The sequence below is a fragment of the Mastigoproctus giganteus genome, chromosome 10 (assembly GCF_048544385.1).
Source record: "Mastigoproctus giganteus isolate SK-2022 chromosome 10, ASM4854438v1, whole genome shotgun sequence".
In the NCBI taxonomy this organism is placed as follows: domain Eukaryota; kingdom Metazoa; phylum Arthropoda; class Arachnida; order Uropygi; family Thelyphonidae; genus Mastigoproctus; species Mastigoproctus giganteus.
The window spans coordinates 96,377,213-96,389,481 of NC_143584.1; the positions used below are offsets into that span (position 1 = coordinate 96,377,213).

General features: G+C 37.8%; 1 protein-coding gene across 1 annotated transcript in view; it reads right to left on the minus strand.

Annotated features, from left to right (window-relative positions):
- The window catches only part of LOC150079177 (neuromedin-U receptor 2-like), a 52,276-nt gene extending 44,432 nt beyond the window's left edge, over positions 1 to 7,844 (minus strand). The window contains exon 1 of the mRNA XM_090382848.1: positions 7,218 to 7,844. Coding sequence (XP_090238974.1) covers positions 7,218 to 7,506 — 289 coding nt within the window. The 5' untranslated portion in view covers positions 7,507 to 7,844. The remainder of the gene's footprint in view (positions 1 to 7,217) is intronic.
- Positions 7,845 to 12,269: the final 4,425 nt, after the last annotated feature.

Sequence of the window (12,269 nt, forward strand, 5' to 3'; positions counted from 1 at the left end):
ACCCGAAAGTCGTAATAACTACATGTCTTCCAAGCCACCTCTTTGCACTGTATGCCCAATTTCACATCTTATTCTATCATAATCTTGAAGTCTTTTTCTTCCTCAACTGCTTTCAGCTCCTCTCCCTAAGTTATAAGTAACTCTGGATTTCTGTTTCCTTTGCAAATAACCTTACATTAAAAACCTGTGCCACGTCTTCAGTGACGGTAAAGATTGCAGAACTAGTAAAGTTCTAGTGCTTTTCCAGTTTTTCTATCTTTACAGTCACTGAAGAAGTGGTACAGGAAGTACCACGAAAGGTCTGTGAATTACCTGTAATTCTTTAAGAAATTAAAGGCAGATTATTAACTTTGGTAAAATAATGAGCACTTCAACTTACGGGTAGTATTAAAGGTTTTATGATTTAAGAATTTAAATCTCACATTATTTAAAGTTTGCATTCCGTTAGAAATTTCCATGGGATGACGCCTCGACCGCATTTTCCTTTTCCTCAATTTGAAATATGTTCATTCGAACAAGCTCCTGTCTCCATTAAATAAACCTTCACGCTTTCATTTATCTTTTAACTCATACGATGGCAGATAATAGTTACACCCCAAACTAATGTTTTCAATTATTAAAACAGAATGTTGCAAATAATGTGCACATTCTTTTGGGTGATACCTTTTTATAAATAGTTTCATCAATACGCTAATAAAGGATGAACAGTCTAAAAATTGCTGTAAAATGTTTATCCGAAAAACAGGATTATCACAGGGGAGGAAGGAATGGATTGCACAAGTTGGCCTAACGCGGGGGAACTCATTCCTATCTCCTCTATCACGTACTCTTGATGTCCTCAGTCACCTGTCTTTGGATGTTCTCCCACTAGTGGCTTGAGGGACCCCGTCTTTGTGGTCCTCTCCTTCCTTCCTAGCAAAAGGCATTCATTCCGACAGACGTCCCTCCAATGATGTGGCGCGGCTCCTCGTGCGGTGGATGGATGCTGGGATGCTCCTTCCAGTAACTAAGTGACCAGACAAACAACAACACCTACACTACTCACACCTTCATCTGACCTTGGCAGATTTTTCTTTTTTTACAGCTTTGTGGGAGATCACTGGGACTGCTGAAAGATACACGCCATTGATTATCGCACTGTTTCAAACGTAGCCAGGTGGGAAGGAGCAGCAGTGCGTAGCACACGCTTCTTGATTAGACCGGGGTTCGAACCCGTCACCACCAAATACGGAGGATGTGGAAAGGACAGGGAATGACCACCGCATATCCCGGAGCAATATGGCCTTAGTAGCCAATGCTCCTAAAAACCAAATAACAAATAACAAACTGTTTCAAATATCTTTCAATAAATCAAAATTTTAAAAATATTTTATTGCCAAATTGAAGACATGAGTAATCAGGTCTACTTGTCGCCATTTGTTGCTCAACTAGTTTACTAATTAAATAAACTCTCTTCCTGGTAACATGCTTTCTTATTTTATCACCTCATTCAGTAACAAAATGATAGCTTCAGGATCTGATAACGTATACCTGAAGTAATAAAAACACAAACTTCTTTTTAAAATCCATTACACTACTTGTTCATCTGTGCTTATAATATCCTGATTTACGATGTAAATTTGTCATTTGTGCAAAAGCTCAATTACGTAATCTTACAAATAACTCTTTAAATTCTGGTTAATAAAAGATTGAGACTTTTCGAATGATATAATATGATTCATCTTTGTAGGTGGTAAACTTGAGGCCAATATCCCGAATAAACGTACTGAAGAACAGTTTTGATAACTTATGTTATAGCTTGGGCTGAGGGAGTGACATTAATCCTTTGTCATTATGAAAATGCCACTTTTGTCTCGAAATTACTTACTGTTACTTATTGCTATTCTATATATATATATATATTTTTAAACTTCTGGCATTTAGCTAATGTACCAGAGTAAAACTGCGATCGGTTCCACACTCTAATGTTTATTTCATTTGTTTGTTTACACAGAATCGAAAAACGAATCTTACTTCTTCTTGAGAACCTTCATATACATTCTGGACGAAAGAGTTCAAATTTAAATGAGATCGATGATTGAAAATTAATATTTTCACTCGCTGAGAGTGGCAGGATCAGCCAAAATTAGTCAGAATTTTATTTGATAGCCCTTTGTCTCGATTGGCAGAGAATTGAGCGAAGCGTGCCAACCATCTAATTTCATAAAGGGCAATTTTGGTTTCGGTTTCATTCATGTATGTAGGAGACCCTTGGACAGTGTCAGACTAAGGTCAGCTCAAACGCGGGTATTACTCTATCTCTTCGTTGATCACTTGGCGATCAGGTCTTCATTTTTCGTGAACTTCTTATTCCAAAAATACGTCTCCATCACTTCTCCATTTAAAGATATACTAATATTTTGATAACTTAATGAACAATAAATTTCAAATATCATACAATAATACATGATGCTGTCTTTAATCAAACATAAAACACATAAAAATAGAATATCATATATTCTATTTCTTTATAAATGCTTACCGCTCAGAGAGTTCTCTCACAGTCCATTTTGTTTCTCTCTTAAGAAACCGGCCGTACTCTTCCATCATAGCATTATCTCAGTTACTTTGGTACTGCTTTTCCATCGTAGATATGTCTTGATGGAAGGGTCCCTTCCCCCTTGGTCATTACTTACATTTCCCAAACGTTTAGTTAAAAAACTGATATGGAGAAGAAGAAATGAATTTTCAAAGATATTCAAGTAGCCCATATCTTTATAACATTGCAATGAACTTGACGCTAGGGATTCGTAATTATCTTCTTTCAAGAAATCCCCGCACAGTTGCTAGTTCACTATCTTGTAGATTTGTTTCGAACAGATAATCTTTAAGGAGTTTCTTTATTTGAGACCCAGTGACAATTCCTCCTTTCAACTTTGCTCCTGTTAAATTAGAAACAACTTCCCTTAGATAGCGACGTCTTTTTCCTTCTTTATTAATCAAGATTTATATGCAAAAATGGAACATGAACATTTCTTGGCTCGACCAATGAAACGTTTTATATTACTTCCCCATGATAAAAATTATTCCTCCCTTTTTTAAACTGCTGCACGACTGGCGAACTAACAAAGAAAACCACAGTGTTTTGAACCTTTAGAGCATCACCGACATTCGAAGCAAAGTCATGCTACTTTATTGAACTGAAGATCTTGGAAAACTTTCAGTATTGTAACCTAGAACCAAGTCTCCTTGCTCTTTAGATAAGTTTAGTTTAAATAATGACCTAAGTCAGTCAACTCGTTTTGCTTAATTAAGTGTGAATGTCATAACTTTCTAATCTTTTGAAGAGGACAGTACACAAAAGTCTGCAACACAAGAATCCTCACTATATTCATCACTGCTTTCTTTATGCATGATTTTATGGGTCCAGTTTCGCTAAGTCTTCATTACGTAGAAAAGGCCTTATTGCAGGTGATGCTGTGCTTGCTTTTACTGGACGTATCTGATATTTAAAGCATATTTTAATTATTCCAGTTAATCACACATTCTCAGTTTTTGTGGTCTGGGTAATACAGCACATATGTGGAACTCAAATCTTTCCCGATCACACTTGCAGCCAAAGTACAAAGAATATCCACGTTTAGTCAGAGTAATTCAGATTCTTCCTTTGCCTTCTGTTTAAACATTTTAATAATACAATGTTAAGCAAAGCACAGAAGAAACAAACAATATGCACGAACACTAACTGTGCATTTCTGAAAGAGAGAGAGAGGTGGAAGGCAGACAGACAAGTTTGAACATGTTAACCATCCCCAATATTACTATTAGGTGGACGTTAACCAGCGCACACGTGTAGCACATTGCTGTACATCATTGTATATTTTGGCTGTGCATTTGGAAACTTCATAGCAGGTTAGTGTTTGGGATAATTTTGAGTTTTTTTGTATTTAATATAATAAATTGAATCCATATAGTCACACAGGTTAGTTTATTTTTTTTGTTTAGTCAAGTTTTTGAATATAGCTAATATTCAGACAGCCCTTGTTATCGATATTTTGGTGTGAACTTCTTAACTTTCGTTCCAAAGCTTAAATGAAACTTCTCTAGCCGTTAAAGTTTGTCAACAGTTTCATTTCTGTAATATTGCAAATCTAAGTTTTGTAATATTTCTAAAGTTCAAATTTTCCTTAATAATGGTTACTAAAAAATCCACGTACAATACAGTCCAAGGATGTCACAAATGAGTGCGATGTGAAAGATAGGAATAGTAAAGTATAGAGAATATTTAGGCTTAACTTGTGTCTACATTAACTCAATAAAATGGCTGAATTTGAACTCCCGGTTAGGAAAAGTAATGCTGATATAATAGGACTAACGAGGTGGTGCCAACTTGGAATTGGGGATGAAGAGTTTAACTATGGTATGTATAATGTATTTAGTGAAATTTGAAGGGGTGGTGGGTCTTTTGCGGATCTGAAGTTACGTCTGCCAGCATAGAATCTGTGTGATGTAAGTTAGTTGTAAGCAAAGGAACAATGAGAGTGAGAGTAATCTACAGACCAGAATAAAATTGTAAGCAAGACCAGAATAAAATTGTAAAAATGGTAAGCAAGCGCGAATGTCTTATTATGGGTGACTTTAATCTGCCCAAGATTGATTGGAATAAGTGGGTGGGAAACTAAACCTTGAGGAAATTTTTTTTCTAAATAAACTAGATGATTATTATTTGTACCAACATGTCAGAGATAACACTGGGGATGAGAATATTCTTTGTCTCATCATTACTCACGAATTACATGACATCACAGAGCTTAAAATACAAGAATCACTGTCAGGAAGTAATCATGCAGCCATCAGTTGGAAGATGAAGAAAGATGTTGCAGTAGTTAAATGTAAAGTTAAAGGCACGGGTTTTAAATTTCAGAAGAGGAGACTTTGATAATTTAAGGCGCTATATGGCATCCCTTAATTGGGCGGATTGCAGAGTGAAGGCGAATACCTTTTAAAGCGAAAATCACAGAAGCCATGAACGCCTACATTCCATTAAAAAAATATTTCAGGATGACGAATGCAGAGCTGGCCAGTCAAAGAGAGCAGAAAAAGATAGCGTACATAGGACAGTTACCGAGGGATGAATAGTACTGAAGCCTACAACAGCTACAAGTTGATTTGTAATAGTACCACAGATAAGGTTAGAGGCCAAGGCTGCGTAAAAGAAATCACTGGCTAAGAGAGCAATGTTGTGGAGTATGAAATTAGTGATTTCGAAATTATAAATGACTGTTGAATAGAAAAACATTCGAGCGTAAAGGCAAGTAAGGATCCAGGAGATGATGGCATATACCCAGTAATTTTGAGGATGGCGGCCAGGGAGTGTATTATAATATTGAAGTTAATTATGAGGGCATCTTTGGATTTGGGAGGGATTCCTTTGCACTGGAGAAGTGACAGCCTATCACCAATACATAAAGGCTGTTTTAGAGTGAAGCTGGTAACTACAGACTGGTTAGCCTGACTTAAGTGGTAGGGAATTTCTTATAATGAATAATTAAGAGTGCAATCTGAATAACATACAACGGGGTTTTGTTAAGGGTAAATCACAGTTATTCATGAGCTGGATGTAGGGAACAATTTCGACTTAGTCAAATGCCTTGCTAATACACAAATAAACTAAGTCCCTCATGAGAGGTTATTGTATAAGCTGGAATAATTCTAAGAAGAATTGCTGGGTGGAGGCAGAGGATTGAGATTAATGGACATTCTTCAGATTGGTGTAAAGTCGGCAGTGGGGTTCCCCAAGGAACGGTTCTTGAATTAGTGTTGTTTCCCATTTTCATAAATGAATTGACGATGGGAGAGAAGGTTTGATATCAAAATTTAGAGATGACGTAAAGATTGGTAGAGTCGCTAATGATCAGTACCAAGCAGCGCTACTTCAGGAAGACTTGAACAGGCTACAAGAATAATCAGAAAAGCTATGTTTTAATGCAGTAAAATGCAAGGTCTTACAATTAAGGAATAGCAACCCCAAAATAAATTATACACTTAGTGGGGTTGAATGAAAAACAGTAGAGGAATAAAGGGATCTGGGACTTATAATACGGGCAGATATGAAGTTTTCTGAGCAGTGTAAACAGGCAACTAGGAAAGCCCATCTTGTCCTATCGATGATTTATCTAACATTATCCTGCATAAATATGGCGGTCATAGTCTCACTGTATAAGGCAATCGTAAGACCACATTTGGAATACTGTGTTCAAGTATGGAGACCTCATCTGAAAAAAGACGAGTTTCTTGAAAGGGACCAAAGATGGGTAACTTGAATGATGAGAGCGGATGAAGGATGTATGAGGAAAGACTCTGATTATCTGGACTACAGAGTTTGGCAACCTGATTGAGGTTTACAAGCCTCTGAGAGGGGTTAGTAAAATGAAAGGCGGCTGAAGTTTCCCTGTTGAAGGGAAAAATTCTAGAACTAGGGGACATAAATTGAAATTTCAGGGATCGAGGTTTAGATTAGATTGTAGGAAGTGTTCTTTTAGCCAGCGAGTCGTTGATTGCTGGAACAGGTAGTTAAGGTGACATTTTGAAGGGAAGCAAATAATTTGTATTTTCTTATGTACTCGTTTTTTTTCTCTTTTACCAGAAACACAGCAAAAGCCTGTGGCTTACTTGCACTGTATGGCTATCAATATTACAGATTTAAAGAAACTGAGCACACTTCGCGTGGCGAAAGTTAAGCACTCTTTTTCCTAAAAAGATGATGAACAAATTGTTATTGTATTTATAAATATCATTCTATCACATTAGGTTAAGCCTTTCTTATTCTCTGCTTTGTAACCTAATTTTCTCAGAGTCAAAAACCTAAGAAAACTTGAAGCAATACAAAATTTGTAATCCAATGATTAATTTTGTATTTAAAATATAAACACCGGGTTCTTTTTCAAACGAAATTAATCTGAAATACAGTCGTCCATCCACGGTTACTTTCTTTGACGACTACATCACACAGAACTGTAAAAAAAAATTTATCTGTTTCATTGTGGATTGCTTTGTTCAGATCTTGAAAATTCAACCAAACCCACAGTACTGTTTGCCCCTTGAGCTATAGAAAACTTTCCAATCAATATACAGGCAGAACAATAATAAAATGAATCAAGTAGTGGCGTTACGTTAACAAATAATCCTAAATTTTGCCACCATCCGATTTAAAAGTAATAAACATCATCACTACTCACCGCACAGCAAGGTGAGCACATCGGCCACGGACAGGTTAAAGAGGTAACAGTTGGTGGCAGTCTGCATGTATTGGTTCCTCGCTATTACCAGGCAGGTGCAGGCATTGCCCACCAGTCCAGTGAGGAAAATAATTCCATACATCGCTGTCAGAGGAATCAACCAGTTGAGCGGAAGCCGTTTGGGACCGAGTATGGTGGCCACGTACAGTTCCAAATTTGTGGTTGGACGAGGGTGGACCAGAACTTCCTGGGTGACGTTGGGGTAGTCGGATATGTAGAGGATATCCATCGCACGCAGTCCACGCTACGGATAACTCGGAAGATACACCTACGGTGGCGAAAACCGAGTTACGAAAGAGCTTTCCTCGCTCGCTTCTCCCAGCGCGAGACCTCCAGCCGAAATGGTTCTCGAAACGTTTGATCGGCACGACCGCACTTAACTGGCGATATTACCATACCTGCGCAATTTCGAGGAGCTTCGACGGATAATTATGGGACATTACCATACACGAAGGAACCAGACGAGAAGATCGGCCGAACCATAGCACATTAACGCCGGGGGTTGATTAAGGCAATCGTGATTACAGAAGACCGCTCTGCCACGTGAGAAACGCGCACAGTTTAACAATGAAGGCGTAGAGGTACTGTTCGGTTACCCTTGAGCGCACTACGCCCACAGATACGAGCGGAGAGGGGGGAATAACAGCCGCTCGTGCTGCGAGCATGAATGGGATGGGCGGGCCACGATTGGTGGAAACTGGGCAGTCGATAACAGTGTACAGGCACTCAGGTAGACGTGGAATCACGCATCGTGAGTACGTGCGGAACGCGCTCCGATATCTGGGGAAGAAATCTCGTTTGGGTGAGAAAAGTAAACCCGAGGAAGAACGGAAAAACAGAAGATATTAACGATCAGAGGATTCTTGCGTATCTGCTGCAATAACTCTCGTAGCCTACTGCAGTTCTTGAGACAAGTACTGGACCAACTACGGTTGGTTATTGCCATGGTTGCCGCTGTTGTTAGGCGTTACGTCACGCCCTCTTCCATCGATATCTGAGCTCGTTATTTTATTTTTTATTTTTTTCAATTTCCATTTTGTTTTCATTCCAGGAATTGAAAGCAACTTTATTCCGGTTTATCTTTGCTAAACTACCCCAATAAAAGAGCAGTTACTGTTCACCGATTACAGCAAATGGTCACAAATAACAATCTCTCAATTAACTCCGTCTGATTAATTACGTCTTGGAAGCATTTTTTGGTAAGAGAGTTCTATGTGCATATATGTAAAAATGCGCTGTTTAATTAACAGATTCTTTGTACCTGCCCATTTAGTTTCCTATTTTTAATAATAATAGCGATATCCTGATTAAAATCTATTTTTAAATTGGCACGTGTAGAAAACCTAATTTTCGCGCTGTCTTTTAGTCAAACATTTAACGTATTGCTTTAACATTATGCATTGGGAAGACGGAAAAACATTTAAGTACTGACGTGTGATTTTCTGGAAATTCGAACTGCAAAGAAAACAGACATAGAGAGAATATATGAAGAAGAAAAAGTTAAGGAGGCTAGAATTGAATTGTGAAAGGATTCTGGTGGATTAGCCAACGAGTTTGGAAGAAAGGGGTGAAATTGGAGATGCCAATTCAGAAGAATAACGTTATTATAAATATATGTAGAAAGACAAGTCCCAACCGCGAGGCTTTGTAAGAGAGAGAGAGGGTTATTGATTACTCTGATTGTTCTGTTCTGAATATAATTGAGGTTCTCGGGATAACTCCCTAATTTCATAATAATATTCCATGGATATGAGACCATGGAATGGTCTTATATCCATGGAATATTATTATGCCAGCGTTCTTTGCCTCCCACAGGATTGTGACCCGAAGATCAATTCCAAAACTTTGTGGTGGATGTCAAATAATTCCACCACGGGTTCTAATTGTTTATGCAAGATAGGCTTTGTTGAACTGGAAAGCAGAATATACATACGTGGAATAATATGGATATAATTTTAATTTAATGAAAGATGGTAATTTGATATACAAGCGAAAAAAATGTAGGCAAAAACCGAGGTACTCCAACATTAGTTGACGTTGGGAAACTGAGAGAGACTTCATACTGTTACTACTATCTTTAAAAAGTAGGGGGTTTTCCTCGACAAAATATTAGTGATATGAAAATATCATTGATCTTTGAAAATCAAATTGATATGCTGGGTTGAAGGGATGCACTTGTCATAAATCAGTGCGTTCATGTTGTAGCACCTTTAAAGTAAATCATGACCTGTAATTGGTACCCTTCGGATGGTCTACCACAAAGGCTGCAACCTTTTCCACCATACAAGTTCGTTGTTTATTTAATTTTCAGATCGATCTATCCTATCACATTTTTTTTATAAGTATACTTCTGTCTTAAATAAAATGCACCAGTTTTAATAATTTTAATTATAAAAAAAACGCAAATTAAAACTAAATTAAGCAATTAACTAACGAAAATTTTGGCATTCTCCACAAATTGGATTATATTTTTTATTTCTATCCACTGCGATCGGTTAATTGATCGCGATCTACGATTTGTGTCACTGGCATAGTACAAAATCATCGTGTTATATACTTGAACTTCGAAGAATTCTAAAGGAATGGCCAGCCCAGTCAATGTATCATATTTTTTCCTAGGGTTTCTCTGGAGGTTTTGTTTTTCGCACGTGCCACCAACTAGTGGATACTGAATAAACTAAAGAAGATTAGTTTCACATTGACTAGAAGGCAATTCTCTTTTAGCCGTAAGGTCGTGCTGTGTTGAAGCAAATTCTTACTTAATCTTGTTCAACAAGGGAAAGTAAGTAAATTTTAAGAAAGAATTGGACAAATACCTCGAGAATATTTATTTGAGAGGATGCTGAACAGGCCTGGCTTTCTTACATCAATTTATCTTTGTTGATATTAATACTAAATTCAGCGAACACGAGCCAAAATATAACAAGAAGCTGTGAATCCAAGAACAGAAAGTAAAATAAATGTTGTAATACAAAATAAAATTCCCATGTGCGATGTTAGCCTCTTCGGTATGCATTAATACGTGCCATAAACGACGCTAATATGAACGAGCGAAGCAGAAGCCATTCAAGAACGTCTAGTCTGATACATCGAAAGAGTGAATGAACCATTGATCGGCGGGGCTGCATTTCGTAGCGTAATGAGAACCGCTTTCACCAGATGGCCGTGTGTCTGTGCGGGGGTGGCGTCTCTCGAGCGATTGTCTGGTGCCCTTGTTAAGGATTATGATGGCGAGGATGTGGTGGGTGGGATGTTTTGCTGCAGCATGACCCCTTTCCCCTCCACGGAGATTGTTTACATTTAAAATGCTGACATTTATCGATCAGGCATTGGCAAATGTGTTTCTCAGAACCAGGAAGAAACTCATGGCATGGAAACATCGCTCTGACTTCCAGAAAGACAGTTCTTCGTGACTTCAAACGATGGCTGTGAAATTTTGCCTTCAAAATGTCGTTATCAAGGTGTGTTATTTTGACTTCAATCAGAATGCACGCAGGTATATGTGATTCTCCGGAATGAATTTATGCTGTGCTGTACTTCCCGTGTGTCAGTTAATGATCAACTATTACTGTAGGACGCGTTGATCCAAGCATCTGTCTGAAATAGAATGCAGAAGCTTACATGACCGTCTTGTTGTTATTAAAATCTATCTGCAGCAGATGTTGGAATAAATAGGTGGAAGCATTCCAAGAACACATGTTTTCGGTGAATATTATATGGTGCATTAAACTTCATCAGTAAAAATTATGGTAGTTAATGGATTTAATGCAAAGGACGTTGATGCTTTTTGCAGACTCATCAGGCGACATGCGGCAAAAACAGAGATTAAGTTTTGAACTAATTCATATCGAACAAATAATAAATTTGATTGAAATGAAGCGATACAAAAATTACGCCCGTTGTTTCTCTACGCGATGATGGTAACTTTCCTAAGCCATGTTTACTGCTACCCAGAAAAGATTATCGGATTTTCTTCGTAATACCAGTCCTTTTATAACTTCACGTTGCATTATACAGAACTATGTTGGGATTGCATGCTACCATCAGCGAAGAAAGTCAAAATAACATTAAATGCTTGGAATGTGAATGTCTCGTCAAAATTTAAGTTCTAAGTAGCACAATGAGTAGAAATTGCATTAAAGGTAGAAAAGTATTGAGAAAAATAATAATACTTAATACCACATTTCAATGTTGATAAGTTAATACTTCTTCCATGTGCATCCCTCGTTATTAAAGACTTACGCCTTCCTACCTCACGAAGTTGAAGATTTGCTCTTCAATACGTTAAAAGTGTTTACAACCCTTGATGTACGTTATTTGATATTCGAACCTGCCCGAAGTATAACACAATGAATACATTATCGAATTTGTTAAGCATGTCGAGGATTTCTTCTAGGTTCTTTGCTGTTGAGCGCAGTTATTACAAGTTGCAAAGTTGAATTGGAGAATTCAACGTTGCATCTGGTGGAGTCTTACAACACTAGCATTACCATTAGTTGAGGCACATGATGTAAGAAAGAAAGCTTATACAGCATCAGCCAAAAAAAAAAAAAAAAAAACCTCTTCCTATTTTGCCCATCCGGTCACTCCAAATGTTTCTCTAGTTCAGGTTTAAATTTATTTAACCTATCTACTTCCACAACAACAGATGGAAGTCTGTTCCAACATTCAACTACCCGCTGGTTAAAGACAAACTTCGGCCCATCTGTTCTACAACTGTCTTTCCTCAATTTGAATCTATGCCCCTCAGGTTCTTAATTTGAGCGGAAGAATCCCATCAGCATTTAGCCTGCTCAAACCATTCAAGGCCTTATACACCTCAATCAGATCACTTCGCAGGTGCCAAGTCTCCCCTTTGTTCCTCTCACCAATCTTGTTGCCCTTCTCTATACTATTTCTAGCAATTCTACATCCTTCCTAAAATGAGACCTCCAAACCTGTTCGCAGTACTCAAGGCGTGGCCTGCCCATTGCCTTATACAAGGGGATAATC